We start from the raw sequence: 19,556 nt of genomic DNA, 5'->3' as shown, positions 1-19,556 counted from the left end.
TAGTAATGAGCTCTCCATCGTTCTGTGCAAAACGTTCATGTCATGCGACATCACTTTCTGCATTCTCACAGGATTGCAGTGGAAGCATGCTTTCACAGCCTTCACAAGCTGTTTCATCCTAACATGGTCAATCTGTTCTTTGGCAGTCGAACATGTCTCCTATGTCACTATAGTAGTTAATAGTCCATTACACAACATCCTATTGATCCTGAGTATCTTTAGCATGTTGAAAATAACAGGTAGATGCATTCCAACCTTGTGAAGTGCTATTACAGCTACACAGTTCTCATGATCTCCCTGCTGCATGTTAACCTGTACAGCTAGACAACTCTCACTCTAATGATAAATGTTAATGTTGTCTGCACATAGTGCCACTAACGGGACTGGGCTCACACAATTCTGTGGACATCTTGGGGTAGGGGTTGGAGGGTGTAGAAGTTGTAGCAGTATTTATGGGACAAGACTGTGTACTTGTCCCATAAATACTGAGTATAATTGATGGAGATCCCATACAAAGCCAGCTAAAAAAATTAAATTATTAGATCCAAAATATTCCTTAGATACTAATACTATTGAAAAATTGTGGATTCATCATGCTCATCCCCCATGTATTTATGGCCTTCCTAAAGTTCAGAAATCTAGTTATCCATTATGTCCAATAGTTGATTTCATAGGATCTCCTACTTATTATTTGGCAAAATATCTTTCAAGACTTCTATGAAACTTTTACTGGAAAAACCACTTCTTATATCAAAAATAGTTTTGGTTTCAAAGAAAAAATTAAACTTTTAATTTTAAAGAGTCTGAAATGATGCTTTCAGTTGGTGTAGTTTAACTGTTTACAAATATACCACTTCAAGAAACTCTACATCTTTTTACAAGTATATTTCCATGATGACATTATCAGATTATTCAAGTTTACTATCTATGCTGGTTATGTTATTTTACTTGGTGTAATAAATTATTTCAGCAAATTGAGAGTACTGTGATAGGTAGTTCTATCACCTAGGATGAATAATCAAGATAGTTCTATCATAAATAATCAGCCAATCTGCTTTGGCTGATTATTTTATGGAGCATTTAGAGGATCGGATTTCTCCTCAACCTTGCATTTTGTTATGTTTTATAGATATCTTTGCAGTCTTGTCTCACACTGAAACAGAACTACTTCAATTTCTGGATACATTTAACCCTTTATATTCTTGCATCAAGTTCACCATTAAACATAAATCTAACGACAGTCTTTCCTCTTTGGATAACTTTAATACATCGTAACCCTACTGATAATATTGAATTTTCTGTTTAAAGTAAGCCATCCTTTACAGGCAGATATATATGCATGCATCTTCACATCATCATCCTTCACAAAAAATGGATATTAAGTATGCACAATTTGTTCTTCTAAGTCTCTTCTATTAAAAGAATTAAATAAAATAAAACTTATTTGATTACTTAATGGATACAATGAGGCTTTGACACAGAAAATATTCGATAATTATCTTCTCCCATATTGCAATCTAATGTTAAAAGGATCTGTATACCCTACCTTAAAGGAGCATTTGAACAAATAGCAAGGACCCTTTGCAGATATAATCTGTATACCACCTTCAAACCAGCATGTATGTTGTAATCTTTCTTACTTATTTACTTATTCCTCTTCACTCCATTGGGAGCATAGGGCCTCGACTATAGATCTCCATCTGACTGCTTCTCTATTCATTTATATCCATATATTTCCAATCTTTCTGAGGTCTTTTTCTTCTGCTCTCTACCAGCTCATCTTTGTTCTACCTTTATGAACTACTCATTAAGTATCTCCACCACACCTGCATGCTATCTTTATACCAATTTCTCCAATCAATGTCATCCTTCCATAATCATTCTTTTGCTGGCTACATATCGAAAGAACTCCTTAGGATTCTTTTTGGCTTCATTAGATAACTGCTGTTTATACCTCTCTTTAGCTGCCCTTACCAACCAAGTCACTCGCCTTGCCTGTTCTTTGTAGTCCTCATGGAATGGGTTATTTCCACTTCTCTTATGCTGCCTCAATAATGCCATGCCCTTTTTCTCTGTATCACATGCTTAATCTCTTTATTCATCCATTTCACACCTACCTTATTTAACCTTCTCACCCTTAGAATACATTTAGACATTGCATCTACTAGATGGTTTTTGAAAATCCCCCAAGCTTCATTGATCTCTTTTCCAGCTAATTCTCCTCATTCCATGCTACAATTGCAAGCTGTCTCCTGATCTCTTCATAATCATCCCCACCCCCCCTTGTAGTTCCACATATACCCTTTTCTTACAGAGGTCCTCACACTGCTGGCAACCACCCAGGTAATCACCTCATGGTCACTCTCACCAATTGGTGGGTTATTTGACACTTTAATATAATAAATTTAGTTTAATCCTTTATCCAAGTGTGAGCAAACAAAGTTTGCGCCTGAAAGTATCTTCAGGACTGGGGTAAGGTGGTGCAACACCAGGGAAACTCCTTGCAAAGGTGGAGCAAGCGACCAACACTCCTATCTCAGTATCTCCCATAATGCAAAACACATCTCCTTGCGTTTATGTCTAATGTTATGCATTAAGGGAAGGGCCACTACCTAGACTAGTTTCGACCTTTATTGAGGTCTCTTCAGTGGGAGCCAGGCCCAAGTGGAGATACCGGCCAGAAGCATTAGCAAGAGCATCTCTACCTATTGGCACACCATTTGGCAACTTCTATAGGTAGAGATGACCTTGCTAATGCTTCTGGCTGGTATCTCCATTTGGGCCTGGCTCCCACTGAAGAGATCTCAACAAAGGTTGAAACTAGTCTGGGTAGTGGCCCTTCCCTTAATGCATAACATTAGACATATCCGCAAGTAGATGTGTTTTGCATTATGGGAGATACTGAGATAGGAGTGTTGGTAGCTTGCTCCACCTTTGCAAGGAGTTGCTCTGGTGTTGCACCACCTAACCCCAGTCCTGAAGATACTTTCAGGCGCAAACTTTGTTTGCTCACACTTGGATAAAGGATTAAACTAAATTTATTATATTCTAACCAAGTGAAAAATAAACTTTCAATATTTGACACTTTATTTATAATTACATCCTCTGATGAGATGACTGAAGTTAATAAAGAACATCTCGGGATGCAGAACGTATAAGGAACTTTTTCGAATAGCAAGGAATAGAGAAGATCCTGCTCAAGAGAAGACTCAACCTATCTTAGACGGAAGAGAAGAAGATGAGATGACCAATTCCAAGACCCTCAATCCTCATGTGCCCTCTGTTACATACTGTCTGATGTAGTTATCCCTCAAAAACTCAAACTCATTTTCTTTACTTCCAGTTGCTATCATTCCAGTGTATATTACCATAATTAAAATTTCTCATAATGATCACTCTTTTCTTATTTGCTTGGCTAATTTGATTATACATTTCATAGTCACTACCATCCACAGTTCCTGGTCTATAACAACATTCAACCAAGTATTTCATTCCATTCACCTCTATCTCACACCATACTGCCTCAAAACCACTGGCACTATTACCGTCTTGCATCTCTACTTTGTATGGACATAACTCTTTCTCTATCATCAATAGCACTCTCCCTCCTCCCTTTTTACCCCTTCTATCCTCATGAACCACATACTGGGTGTTCGGGATAAATTTGACAGTTTCGTAAGGAAAAAGAAAATCTTCTTTGTATCTATTAAATTTAATGAATTGACAAAAAAACATTACAGGCAGAGTTAATTACAATACTATCAACAAGATTTACTCAAAATAACCACCATTAGCATCGATCACAGCTTCAATTCTGCTTCGGAACCTCGAACAAGCTGATGCTACAGTCTCCCTGGGAAGGGCCGCAAAAACTGTTTTAATTTTATCCATTAACTGGGCTTTTGTATTACTGGAAGTGCGATTGGTGTCTTTTTCAACTGCGCCCCATACAAAATAATCCATGGGGTTAAGGTCTGGGGAGTTTGGAGGCCAAACATTTGGACTGGTGAAGTCGTAGAAATTTTCAGACAACCATTTTTGACTTTTCCCAGAGGTGTGGCAAGGGGCCGAATCCTGCTGCCATACATACGGCCTACCATTGGCTACCCTTGTTATCCAGGGCTTGACTACAGTTAGCAACTCCACGAACAAAGCCCGAATTCCAATGCCAGGGTTCTTCAACACCTGTTCCTGCAGATTTGCGAGGAATTCTGCTGTACGAACGCAATCAGATCGTCTGCTAGGGATCTTTCTTCTTGCTACATCCTCGTAGTCACCATTGCAAGTCTCTAGTTCATGCCTGATTGTTTTTACTGTATTCAGGGAGCATTGGGCAGCAGTCGTAATATCCTTATTTTGATGGCGGGCACGAATCATCATGATACAAGTTATTCTCTTCCATGATTCAGGTGGGTTCCAGCTATCCATCCTTTCTGACATCTTGTATATGAATGAAGAAGGGTCCAAACTTTTAAATGAAGAGAAGTGTGTGTTAATACATGTAACTTACGGAAAAATATAATTAATTATAAATATGTCAAATTTATCCCGAACACCCTGTATCTTGCCATCTGTATTCCTGTCAGGATGTCGTCCTCATCTAACCATATCTCACTTATTCCAACAATTTTTGGGTGAACAGACTCAATTAGCGCAACCATTTCATCTACCTTGTTTCTTACACTTCTAGCATTTGTATATAAACACAACAGCTCATTCCTGGATCTAGAGCTAGTTCCGCTGATAACACTCATTCGATGTGATCTCTCTATGCTCGATTCGGGCCATTTCCCTTTCTGCTTATTCATTTTAGAACCCTCTTCAATTCCAACTGTTTCCTCTTGATCCCAGGTCATCCCATTCCAATTCTGTCTACACATGTATTCGCATCCTCTTGGAGCATTCTCCTTTCTCTCTCTGTGTTCTCCTGTCCATCCTGAGTCTCCCCTTTCTCTGTTCATCTTGCACACCCATTCTCTCATTTTCCATACTCATGCCACTTACTTCCTCGTTCATAACCGCTTGTTTAATCTCTCCTGTTGTACTCTCCTGCTCTTCCACATCACTTCCCACTTGATCTGATTCATTCTCTGTACTCACTTCTCTACCTTTCAGCAACAGTCTCTCAAAATGACTCACAGCATAACCACTCAAATGCAGTCCATTGCTCCCATACAGTTCAGTTCTTCCTTCAAACTCATTCCACACATTAACAAATTGTACTCCCCTCTCCTCACACATTTCAGCCAACATACCATTCATAATCCTTGCTCTCTGCCTCATCTCACCACAGTCATACCTAGGCAACACGCTTACTACCCTTCCTGTTACACTATTCTCTTTTATCCATCTAAGCAGCCTCATGATATCCATTCTGTCAAGTCATTCGTACCTATTAAAACCATCAACTGCTTCTCTCGCTTTCTCCTCATATCCAATGCCTCAATCATGACCACCTGGAAAACATACCTTGTGCATCCTCTCATCCAGCACCTTTTGTTAACATACAAGTTAAATAATGATGGTCCCAGAACAGACCCCTGCAGCACTGCACTGGTAACCTTCTTTTGGGATACTACTCCTCCATATACAACACAGATATCTATCTCATAACCAATCACTTATCCAATTCACTTGCCATTTATGCATTCCCATCCATTTCAATTTAGTTACATGTTTGCCTTGTGGCAAACTGTCACAGGTCACTGCAGAATCGAAGTATACCACTGTATATGCATCTTGCTCATCCAGTGAATTTGTCTTATGTATTACAACCTTGTAATACATAAGCAAATTACTAAAATATAACCTCTCCTTAACATACCCATGCTGGCCATCATATAGAATGTTATTATCAACCCAATTATGAAGCCTAGACCTCGCCAACCTTGCTAATACTTTTTCAATCAATTCCAGACACATAAATCATTGCCTGGAGCATTTCTTCAAGACTCATAGATTGGCATATAATATATAGCTTCAGTCTTATTCCCTGTCCTTTGTTAAGTGGAACAATTTTTATTTTTCAACTTTCTACTATTTTAGTGCTTGTGCTTTGCAAGAGTCATGTTAACAGTAGTACCAAGGTTGCAATTAATTCCTTGGAGTATTTCTTCAAAACATGGGTATATATGTCAATCCTACTGCCTTGTTAACATCATGTACCTCCTGCTCACTCACTATCAGTCTCTCTCCATCATGCTCTCTACACTCCTGCTTCTCATGATGTTTGTCACATTCATGAGGATTTAATATCCTCATGAACTGCTCTTTAAATGCTTCAACTATACACAAGCTATGTTTTTTTCATCTCACAAAACACAAACTGGTGAGAAGAACACATTTACAAACTTGTGTAATACACTGGTCTCATAGCCTTAGTTGTTTCAGCCATAATCCAAACCAACCAACTTCAACTATATCTTCTGCCTCAGTTACCAAACTGACATCATCCTTCTATAGTCATTCTTTCTTCTATCTGTCATATCAAAAGAACTTACTATGATTTTTCTTGGTTTGATTAACTAATTTCTGTTCATATTGCACTTTGCTGTTTTTCCAACTGAGACACCTTCTTGGCCTGTTCTTTGTACTCTTCATGCAACTGATTATTACTAACATTGATGTTGTGTTGCCTCCACAGCACTTTCTTTGTATTTCATGCTTAAACCCTTCATTCATTCATTCATCTTACTCCTGCCTCATTTTGCCCTGTCACCTTTGAAATACACTTTAACATTACTGCTGTTAAATAGTCTTGATCACTGACCAAGCAGCATCCTTCTGTTTTCCACTCATCTCCTTTTTTCTATGCTATAGCTCTTAAGCTTTTCATAATCTATACCCTTGTAGTTCTACATGTATCTTTTCTTTATGGAAGTTTTCATATGACTGGTTACAATCCTGATTATCACTTCATACACTCTTGTCAACTGAAGAAAGATTACTCTCCATTCACAATTACATCCTCTGATGATATGATGGGATCTAAGACTTGTGAACCCTCCATTACAAATTGCATAATATAGTTATCCCTTAAAATTTCAAAGAAATTCATTCTTTTTATTTCCTGATGCTATCTCTTCATTCTAGTTAATATTGGAATATTAATTGGAATGAAGATACATAATCAAAATCATCCATAATGATGGTCCTGTTCTTGCTCACTAAACCAATTTGCCTATCCATTTGTTCCAAACCTTCACTTCACACCATACTGCTTCATAAATAATGCCACTATTTTCCCCTTATGTCTCAACCTTGTTGAGATATAATTCTCCTATCATCATCAGCAACCCCCCCCCTTCCTATCTTCCATCTTCATAAAGAACATTTCCTTCCATTTCTATTCTCATCAGGATATCATTCTCATACAACCATTCTTCACTTAGAGTATTTTCAGACAAATAGACTCAATGAATTGAATAATTTAATTTCCCTTACTCCTGATACTCCTAGTATTTGTAAATGAGCATAGTAATTTGTCTTCATCTATAACCAGTCCTGCCCGTTTCACTTATCTATGACTTCTTCATACTTATGTCTGCCCACTTTGACTCTTCTTTCCCAACATATTTCCCAACTCAACTGCTACCCCATGCATCTGAGGCTATCCCCATACATGTATTCATTACTGCTTCTGGAATACTGTGTCTCCCTGGCTTTCCTCTCCTATTTCATTGTCCAACTTGCATTTCTTTTCTTGCATTCTTATCTCTCTTACTACCTTTCTCCATTAAGAAACATTTTGGTATAACCTGATCCACTCTCCTGCTCATTTACATCATCCCTGACTTTTGCTGATTCCTTGTTCACATCAGTCACTTCTTTCTACAAACAGTCTCTCCAGTTGATTAACACAAAATCCATGTAATGTAATCCATATTGTTTATGCAATTCCATCCATCCCTCAAATGCATTCAATGTCTCAACAAACTGCACCTTTTTTTTTCTCAGAGCTCTGTAACATAGTGCACAATTTTTGCTCACTGTCTGAATTCATCATTTTTATAAATGGACAGCACACCAACTACTCTTCTACCATATTGTTGTTTTTCAGTGTGGTAGGAAGAGAAGTTTTAATCTCCTTATATCCATCCTCACTTTCTCCCTATGACCAACCAAATCATTGGTTCCTACTACCACCACTGATTCTCTCATACACTTCTCATATCCAAAGTACCAATCAACCCTGTTCACCCTCACTCTCATCCACCATACTCCTTTTATAATAGAATCTCCATACCCAGCACTACTCTTGAATCATTTGCCACCCCTTTTTTCTCTGCTATCTTTCATTTTATTCTTTGGTGTTCTTCCATTCATATTCACCAAATGTCTAACCTCAGTTTGCATACTTCTTATGTCATTTCTCATTTTAATTGTTTCATTCTTTCACTCTTGCATTTGAGCTATTTTTCCTACTTTTACTCCATCGATCAAACTTTTTTTCCATTCCTGTATCACGTCTGCTTTTGTTCTTTCAGTCAGGTTCACTTCCATTTTCTCTAGAAAGTGAATACAGCCAGTTGCTGTGATTTTTCAAAATGTAACAACATAAAAAAATTGACACACACACACGCACAAAAAAATAAACAACTCAAATGTTTAAAAACTGAAAAGGGGGATATACTGTTTGAAGAGTCAGATATCCTAAAATATTGGGAGAATATTAAATATCTGTATTCAGACAAAATGCATGATCTAAAAACTCAGAGAGAGAATAAAATAAGTGGCAATCTAGTTCTAACTGAAGAAGTAAGAATGGCACTTAAAAATTAAAGAAAAACAAAGTCCTAGGTATCGTGATGTAATAGAATTAGGAGGTAATGGTATTATCCAGTTAAAAAACTTGAACAATATATGATTATTGTACCTTGTTTAAAACTATGGTAAACTCAATCATCTCAATACCAAAAAAAAAAAACAAATTCACTAAGATGTACTGATTATAGAACAGATAATTTAATGAGCAATGCTTTGAAATTAATTCTTAGAATAATATTGAACAGATGACAAAACTGGATAAATAATAGGTGAAGAACAGTATCAGATCAGAAATGGAAAAAGCACAAGTAATGCAATATCAACTTCAGAATGATTTGAAAAAGATCAGTTGATGTACAAAATCAGATCTGCTTCATAGATTTTTGAAAAACATTTGATGCTATCTCTCTCAATAAACTTAGAGGAATATGGTTCTGAACTCAAAAAAATATAAGGATGAAAAAAAAAAAACATACTGGAATAAACAATCTGCAATAAAGATATCCATTATCATTTCAAAATGGGTAGATATAAAAACAATGGTCCAACAAGGATGTGTAATGTGTATTATCACTATTACTATTTGGTATCTTTCTCAGAAAGGTACCAAAAAGGAAAGGGTCATGCAAGAAATGAAACAGTCATTTCAATTGGTGGAAGACCCATAAATACTCTCATATAGGCAGATAACACATTATTAATCACTGAATACAGTTAATAAACTAACAGCAAACTGTGATAAATTTGGATTAAAAATAAACACATGCAAAACAAAAACAGTAATAATCACAGGTGAAAAAGAAAAAATTGGTAAAAGTTCGAACATAACTTTTTTTCTTTATAAGCCACCACACCCCTAGATATATATCTAGGGAGTCTGATCATTGATGATGGTAATTGTGAACAAAAAAAGAAAAACGCAAATAGCCAGAACAGCCTTTCTTAACATGAAACAAATACTTCCAACATAAAAGATAACATAAATACTAGAATATGACTGACTTGCTAAGTGTATCTTCGTTAATATACACCTTGGTAACATGGACTTTTGGGAAAGAAATGGGGAAAAAAAATTGATGGTTCTTGAGATGTGGTTGCCAAGAATTATGTGGATTAGATGGATAGGAAAGGTTACAAAAAAGTGCTGAAGTACTGGATAAAGCAAACCAGAAAAGAGTACTGGATAAAGCAAACTCAGATAGGCAGATAACATTATTAATCACTGAATACAGTTAATAAACAAAATAGAAAAATACAGTTAATAAACTAACAGCAAACTGTGATAAATTTGGATTAAAAATAAACACATGCAAAACAAAAACTGATAAACACAGGTGAAAAAAAAAAAAATCGGTAAAAGTTTGAACATATCTTTTTTCTTTATAAGCCACCACACCCCTAGATATATATCTAGGGAGTCTGATCATTTATGATGGTAATTGTAAACAAAATAAAAGAAAAATACAAATAGCCATAGCAGCCTTTCTTAACATGAAACAAATAGTCATACCCCGACTTACATGGCTTCTTATATGTATGTATTCCCGTCTCGCTTCACACCTCACTACTAGGCATATCTTTCAGGCGCCGGATGCATTTGCCAGTGTCGCACATGCTGTGAACAAGCACTGGCGTGTTTCGCGCGGTCTCCATTCACATACACAATTTTTATAGTCTACAAACCTTGCGATTGTTTAATGTTATGTTCTTGATAAAAATTTTATCACATAAAAAATAATGTCATCCAAAAGAAGCAAGTCCGATTCTTCTGCTGCTAGCAAGAAAAGAAAAACATTGACTTTGGGAACAAAACTCAACATTATTAAGGATTTTGAAGGCAGAATGAAAATTTGTGAGCTAGCAAAGAAGTTCGATCTACAGGAATCCACGGTAAGAACAATCATAAAAGAAAGGTTTACAGATTTTGGAGGACATAGATTCTAACGAGGAATGAATTGTAGCCACAAGGCAAGGAATAAAAAAACGTTAGCTTGCTATGAAGAAATTTTGCATGACAAGAAAAAGACATTATGCCGTCAGATGAATCTATTAGATTTTATGAAACCATAGACATCGAAATAACTTTTTTTATGTACAAAAAACTACAATTATGATTATATTTCTTAAAAAATATAGGTGTTTTTGTAAACCTTTGGTCCCAATTGTATGTTTGTATATATAAATTGCATGCAAAATTATACCCCGAGTTACGCGAATTTGACTTGCACGCTTTTTGTTGGTCCCACCTACAGCGTAACTTTGGGGTTTTACTGTACTGCCAACATAAAAGATTACATAAATACTAGAATATGACTGACTTGCTAAGTGTATCTTCATTAATATACACCTTGGTAACATGGACTTTTGGGAAAGAAATGGGGGAAAAAAAAAATTGATGGTTCTTGAGATGTGGTTGCCAAGAATTATGTGGATTAGATGGATAGGAAAGGTTACAAACAGGTGTTGAAGTACTGGATAAAGCAAACCAAAAAAGATTATACTAATGAGATCAGGAAGAGGGGAAAAAAAATGTTTAGCACATGTGATGTGCAATATGATCATCACAGGAACACTACAGGGAAGAAGTGGAATATGCCAACTAAGCCATTATTGTACGAAGGACATTAAGCCTGGATAATTCTCGTAGAAAGTCTTAGATGTTGGTTACACATGCTTACTAAATAGCTTAAGGAAATTACAACGTACAATAGAATATACATTAAATGAAACTTTAATATATTTCCAATATTTCGGCAACATCACTTTTGAAGTGCCATCTTCAAAGGAACTTACAGTAAAGACACGTGCACACAGGCACTAAACACAGTAAATGAGAAATGAAGCGAGAAAGCTATGGTTTTCCTAAAAATCCAGTTGGTGCCTCCTTACGGGCTATGTAGATATTCTTGGCCATTGGGCTGAAAGTCTCCTAATATAAGCCTCCCAAATTTGGGGCAGTCTCATGCAACCAAATTTGTTGAGGTTTGGCAAGTTTCTTATGGCTGAGGCTTATTCCATGACTACTCTTTCAGATTTGAACTTGCTACGGTGTATTATTGTGGCTTTCTTCCACTGTATTCTGTGGCGTGTATCCAGAGCATGGTCTACAAGACCAGAGTGGCTGTACTGGTGAAACCGGATGTAGTCCTTGTGTTCTGAAATTCTGATATTCGCTGTCCTGCCTGTTTGGCCAAAGTAGGACAACTTACAGCTACAAGGGACCTGGTATACACCAGGTAGGTCTAGGGGGAGTGGTGGTCTTTAGTGGAACAGATAATGGATGCCAATTTTCTATATGGTCTGTAACAAGAGGTTAAGTCATGTTTTGCTGTCCTGCCTGTTTGGCCAAAGTAGGACAACTTACAGCTACAAGGGACCTGGTATACACCAGGTAGGTCTTGGGGGAGTGGTTGTCTTTAGTGGAGTGGATAAGGATTGCCAATTTTTTATATGGTCTGTAACAAGAGGTTAAGTCATGTTTTTTTAAGATTTTTGTAACTTTTTCTGAGGTGCCTCGGATATAGGGAATGGTGATGGATTTAGAGTAATCCTTGTTGTGAGGGGGAGGGGGGGGGGATTGTGGTTTACTGGTTTCAATATTTTTTGGATTTTTTTTGCTGGGGAGCAGGTAGCCATTTGCTAAGAAAGTGTTGAGGATGTGATTTAGTTCATTGATTAGGGCATTGTCGTTTGAACAGATTAGTTTATCCCTGTTGTATAGTGTCTTAACTCCACATTGTTGAATGGGGGCAGAAAATGGTGGGATTGTTGGTGAATGTATCTGCCTGTATTGGTGGGTTTTCTATAAACTGAGAAAACCAAGGTTCCATTAGGCTGGCGGGTGACTAGTGTGTCTAGGAAAAAGAGGAAAACAAATTTGTTTTCCTCTTTTTCCATGGTGAACTTAATTCTGGGGTGTTAGTTGTTTAAGTGTGTTAAGGAGAGAAGTGTATCAGAGCCATGTGGCCAAATAGCAAACACATCATCAACGTAGCAAAGCCATATGGTTGGTTTTTGTGGGGCAGAGTTTAAGGCTTTCTCTTCAAAAGTCTCCATAAAGAAATTGGCCAAGGGTGGAGAGAGTGGTGAACCCATTGCTGTCCCCTCTATTTGTTTGTAGAATTTTCCCTGCCAAACGAAATAGTGCACATGCCTTTATTGTAAGTTCCTTTGAAGATGGCAACGTGACGTTGCTGAAATTAAATTAAATTAAAGTTTAATTTAATGTATATTCTATTGTACGTTGTAATTTCCTTAAGCTATTTAGTAAACATAAGCTTAGATAGGCAAAATTTTGTTTAAATTATTATTATTGCACCATCCATAGAGTCAGCAGACTTATCGTTGGAAGTTCATTCAACTGACAACATCCTTCACACTGTTCCATCATACACAGCTTGCTAGTATTCAGAGATTCAGTCATTCAGAGAGCCAATCCACCTAACAATATACTATCTATTCTCATTCTTTGCAGCTTGTACACCAACTTATCGTGTGGTAATCTAATCAAATATTTTTGCAAAGTCCAAGAATATCACTGTATGTGATTCTCCCCTATTTAACACACCCTTATTATTATTACATTACACCTCTAAGGAGTCCAAAGACTCATCGAGGGAGGGCATCTACTCTACAACTCTATGTCTCACTACTCCACCAACCTTCATCACCTAACACTAACGCCATCTACCGCCGACTACCACTTTCACAGACAATCACAAACATCCATGCCACGGTGGGATTCAAACCCGCAGCCTTTTGGCTGGAGAGTGGATACGCTAACCACTCAGCCAACCAGGCTAATCATAAAATGCAAGTGAATTGCTAAAACCGGGCCTACCCTTTCCGTGCTGACCATCATAATGAATGCTACGTCCATCAACCTAATCCTGTATTCTATTCCTAACCAATCTCTACAACACTTTGACCACAGCTGCAGTTATACAGACTAGCCTATAATTGGAAATTTACTTCTCTCCTGTAACCATGCTTGTGGAGTGGTACTATTTTGCCTTCTTTCCACTCCTTAGGAATCCTACCCACTGCAAGACTTTCATTAACTATCCACATCGAGGGCATAACTAACTGTTGTGCACATTCCTTAAGAATACGTGGTGATATGTCATTCATTCCCACAGCCTTATTAACATCTAACCCAACGAACACCTGATACACCTTGGATTCTTTCACTTCCAATTCTCCTAATACTTGCCTCCCTTCTATATATATTGCCTGGCATCATTTACACCAGTATGATATACACTGACAAAGTGTTCATTCAATAATTCCACTTTATCCTTTGCAACTGTTATTCTGCTGCCATGGCTATCCACTAGTGTCATCCTGTGATAATTATGCTTTCTCTTGCTTGCCATATAGCAGAAAAGACCATATAGACCATGGTCGTCACTTTCCTAGGTTCCACTTTATATCTTCATGGATCCGATCACTAACTGTCGTGTACCTCCTCCACATTATTCTCTTTTCCAACACACCTTACTTGATCCATTTTGCTCCTATTCTGTTTACTCGCTTACCCTTGGTATGCTGTTATACATTGCTTGTGTCAGATACTGCTTTGTGAATTTCCAAGCACTGACATCTTTTCTGCTCAGCCCATTCATCCAACATGTGAAACATATTAACACCAGACCTCCATGGAGTCAAGAGACATCACAGGAGGTACACATTGTTATACACTAAGCCCATCAAACAGTGCTTTAAACTTATTCAATTATCTGCATTCACCACAATGCAGATAATTGAATGGGTTTCATCGACCACTTTCCATGCAAAAAACCTGCTCACACACTCCATGACCATGCAGTCTTGTTCCGGAAGGTTACTCAGTGTGTGGAATCCTCAATAAAGAAAGGGCTTATGTGGAACTTCAAATCTTGTGATTATGAGAGACTTAGGAAGCAGCTGGGAGCAGTGCAGTAGCTTAAGAAGCTACAAGGAAAGAATGTCAGTGGATGGATAGTGGTAGTAAATAGCAGCTACAAAATAATAATAGTGATCATCATCATACTCGTGAAATAAGTTTAGACTAAAATAGTGACTAATATGATTAAGGCCAAATCAGATTATGAGAGAAAATTAGCTAAGCAGGCCAAAGTAAATCCAAAAGATTTTTATTTATTTATTTTTTTGCTGTGTAGTGAGTAAGAGGAAGGATGATTATGAAAGGATTACTTTAACCAATGCTGATATAGGAAAATGACAGAAGTAGAAGAAACGTTTGCTACTAATTGATCACCTTGCAAGGGTATATCATCCAAGTAGAGAATCTGCAGTTATTGATGTAAGAATTGAGGTTGATGAACTGAAGGTTCTCAGCATATTTAAAAATATCAGTGTGAATATAGTGGAGGGAGTGGACAGCATATCAGCACATGTGCTGTGAGAATGTGCAAGAGATCTGCAGCACCTGTAATGAAGTTGTTTAATCTGTCTCAGCTTTGGCAAGGTTCCAAGAGAGTGGAAAGAGGGTAAGATAGTTGGTTACATAAAGGAGACTGCATGACAGAAGTTGCATATTACAGATCAATTTGTAATTTGCAAATTACAAATTGATCACCTTGGGAGTAATGGTTAAAGTGCTGGAAAAGTTGGTTACAAGTAAAATTCAGAAATGTGTGGATAGGAATGTGTTACCCTATGGTAGGCAGCATAGTTTCCTAAAAAAAAAAAGACAGGTCCTACTTTAGTAATTTATTCATGTTTTATAATAAAGTGACAGTAGAATTGGATAACAAAGATGGTTAAACCATGATACTGCTTGACTTTGCAAAGGCATTTGACAACACTATGGAAAACTATTACATAAGTTAGAACAAATGGGGATGGATACAAAGCTGGTGGCATGGATGGATGCATAGAGAGACACCAGAGAGCAGGATATGGTGGAGTGAAAGCAAATAGAATGATCATGAGTTTTTCAGGGCTCTATTTTAAGGACTTTTGCTCTTTAATTTGTATATTAATAGTACACGGAATGATTTAGAGAGAGAAAGAGAGAGGGTTATACTTTCCAGGAAATTATATTCTTCTTTAGTCTTTTATACAAGTGTAAACAAACAAATATTAATAATTTGAAGTATGCAGATGATACCACCACCTTGCTAGCAGAATGCAAAGAAGATTTGGAGGAACTTATTATGAAAGTTAAAGAAACAAGTTATGGCACCATATGAACTTAATGATTTTGAAGTAGATGAGGAGAAAATGGAAGTAGTTAACAATTTTGTGCTGCTAGGATCCCGAATTGATAAAGATGGGTATTGTACTGAAGAAGTTAGAAGATTATTATTCGGAAAGAAAGCAGTGACAAATTTAAGCAAGATCTTTAAAGATATTAACCTCACAACAAAAATCAGAATCATGAAAGCAATGGTATTCCCTGTGGTATTGATGGATGTGAAAGTTGGACTCTTTCGCTCTTTCCCTGAGAAAGAGCGAAATAGTCCAATTATGGGTTTGGAGATGCTTACTAAGAATACCATGGACTGCAAAGCAAACCAATAAATCAGTCATAGACAGAATAAAGCCAAATTGCTCCCTCGATATTATCAACAAGTAAAATTTGTCATACTTTGGATATTACGCAAACAAATGACAGTCTGGAGAAGATGATGATGATGTGCTTGCTGAAGTTGATGGAAGCAGGAAAAGAGGAAGACCAAGAGTTTAGATGGGTGGATGGAGTTAAAAAAGCAACTGGAATGCACCTGGAAATTCTGAAAGATATGCCTAGGGACAGATCTGAATGGAGAGTGTATGTTCATAGAATTACCAGGAGTCAAAACGACTCGATGGAACTTAACAACAGCAACTGTGTGATATTATGTGATACTAAGGCCATTGATGGGAAGTCACTTTTGTGAAAGTGAATGCATCGGGACTTCGTGAATAATTTGTTTTAATGGATAATTTGCTATATTGAAGAAATTCATTATAGCATTGTCTAGTGACTTCCTGGTTGTTAATTATAGTGAGTAGGTTTGTTATAAGAGTGTTTGCTGTATTGAGAATCAGCTATTTAAGACTAGAATAGTGACCAAGTAAGAGAACTTTAATTGTTAGCTTTATCTTTTTCTGCTTTTGAAATGTTTTATATGTATCTAACTCACTGTTTTATAAAGATAGCAATATAAAACCTGCTGTTGTTTGCTATTTCTTCTTCTAAAATAAGAAATAATATGCACTTTATTGTGCTAATTGTAGGAATTATGTATCTGCTCTTCTTTAATAGTTTAATGTTATTTTCAGGATGTCTGACTCATACAGGGTTATTCCAGTAACAAATGATACGAGCGTAGAAGAAGTAATGATGGCCACATTAACAAAATTTGGTATTGATACATCTGACATTAATAAGTATCGGTTAAGTGAAGTTACCCTAGATAAAGGATGTAAGTATTTGACAACATTTATTATTATTATTATTATTCAGGCCTTCATGGAGTCTTTAAAAGTCTCAATCATATCATCTCTCCTTCTATCCACCAAACTCTGCAGTCCACATTCCTTCAGCCGATCCTCACAACTAACATTATACAGTCCTGAAACCATCTTTGTTATCTGCCTCTGTACCCCTTCCAAAGTTAATTTATCTCCTTCAAATCTTGGGGACCAAATCTTAGAACAATAGTCTAAGTGTGGTCTGATTAGAGTCTTATACAGCAGAATGATAACCCTTTTATCTCTGCAGGTCAGTGTCCTTCTCATTATTGTAACAATCCTCTGTGTTACCATCACCACCTTTGCAATATGTCCCCTAAATTTCAGATTTCTATCAATCATCAATCCCACATCTCTTGTCTCCCCTACTTCCTCCAGTATAACTCCTCCCATAGAGTATGCAGCATCCCATCGATGTTTCCCAAACCTCAAGACCTTACATTTTGCCGCATTAAACTGGCACCCCCATTCATTTGCCCATCTATCTAGCTTATTTAAATCCTCTTGCAGGGTTACCACATCTGCACTATTACTAATAATCCTTCCCAGCTTCGCATCATCCGCAAACAACTGAATATCCCCCTGCAATCCACTGGCTATGTCATTGATATAAAGGTTAAACATTATAGGTCCTAGTACTGATCCCTGTGGGACCCCACTTGTAACCCTCTGCCTCCTGGAAACTGCTCCACCATGCACAACTCTCTGATACCTATCAGACAGCCAATCCTGAATCCAGTTGACCAATCTGACATCCAGACCCATGTGCTGCAACTTAAATATCAGCTTATCATGTGGCACCCTGTCAAATGCCTTCGCCAAGTCTAAGAAAATTGCAGTATATGCCTTTCCCTCATCTAATGCTCTTGTAACTTTATTATAAAAGGCTAGCATATTGCTAAAACAAGAGCGTCCTTTCACAAATCCATGTTGATTCTAACAGATAACATTACCCTCATCTGCCCAATGCTGTATATGGTCCTTCACTACTTTCTCCAAGATCTTACTAACTACTGATGTTACACAAATTGTCCTATAATTAGACACTTCCAGTCTGCTACCGCCCTTATGCAATGGGACTATCTTACCTTCCTTCCATTCCATGGGCACCTTTCCCGCAGCCAGACTTTCATTGAAAAGCCAGGTCAAAGGCACTGTCAGTTCCCTAGCACATTCTCTCAAAACTCGTGGTGAAATACCATCCAGTCCCACAGCTTTCCTGACATTCAGAGTACTCAGTATTTGAAACACACTCTCCTCCTGTACCTCTAAACCTTGAACCTGCCCTATCCCTCTAGCATTAAAACTGAATTTGCCAGGATGAAATACTCCAATAAAGTGGTCATTGAACAATTGTACTAAGTCCTCTGCATCAGTCACTCTATTTCCATTTTTATCTTACAATATCATTCTTCCACAGTCATTCTCCTTCTACTGGCCACATATCTAAAAACTTCTCTAGGATTTTCTTTGGATTTTACAGCTAATCTCCTCTCATATTCCAGTTTTGTCTTCCTTACCATACTAGTCACTCTTTGGGCCTGTGTCTTATACTCTTCATGCATCTTCTCTTCGCCTGTCTCCTTATATCTCTTCCACAGCGTCTTTTTCGCATGCAATTCCTGTTTAATATTGTTTGTCATCCATTTTACTCCAAATTTTACTCCACTTGTGCTATACAACTTACCATTGCTGCTAACAAATATTCTTTCATAATTTCCCATGCACTAATGATATCTTGGCCTTCCAATTACTCCTGCCATGAAACTTCCCCAAGTTGACGTCTTAGACTATTATAATCACCTGCCTTATAATTTCACATACGTTCCTATCTTTTTGATACTACTGCATGTCTATTCATTTTCCAAGTCAAAACCATATGGTCACTCTCTCCAACTGGTGGGAGAGACGTCATCTCAGTTATTATCAACTCTTCTGATGCTATAACCAAATCCAAAACTCTCGAATCTCTTGTTCCCTCTATTACATATTGTCTAAGACATTTGTCCCTCAAGAATTCTAGAAATTCCATTCCCTTATTGCTACATGCATCGTCCTCTACCCAGTTGATACTACTGTAGTTAAAATCTCCCATAACAATAATTTTTCTTGCACTTGCCAAACTCAACTATCTAAACATTTCCTGGTTTCCAACTGTCTAAACATTTATAGGGATAAAATGTTAAGATCACATAGCCAAAAATATTAATAGTAAGTGCAGTAATTATAAAATATTTATCGTATTAGAAAACACAATCATGACAAGAAATCAGCAGAGCTGAAAGGAGATCAAAGTAAGCAAGGCATGATGCAAGATCATGGAATAA

General features: G+C 37.2%; 1 protein-coding gene across 1 annotated transcript in view; it reads left to right on the top strand.

Moving 5' to 3' along the window:
- The window catches only part of LOC150106943 (diacylglycerol kinase theta-like), a 610,762-nt gene that overhangs the window by 386,102 nt on the left and 205,104 nt on the right, over window positions 1–19,556 (top strand). Inside the window, exon 11 of the mRNA XM_090393510.1 lies at window positions 17,038–17,180. Within this exon, the coding sequence (XP_090249636.1) occupies window positions 17,038–17,180 (143 nt within the window). The remainder of the gene's footprint in view (window positions 1–17,037; window positions 17,181–19,556) is intronic.

This window comes from Typopeltis vanoorti, chromosome 5, assembly GCF_054136105.1.
Source record: "Typopeltis vanoorti isolate ZY-2024b chromosome 5, IOZ_Tvanoo_1.0, whole genome shotgun sequence".
Lineage (NCBI taxonomy): Eukaryota > Metazoa > Arthropoda > Arachnida > Uropygi > Thelyphonidae > Typopeltis > Typopeltis vanoorti.
Note: the sequence above shows the minus strand (reverse complement) of the source record. Positions and strands in the feature narration are given on the sequence as shown.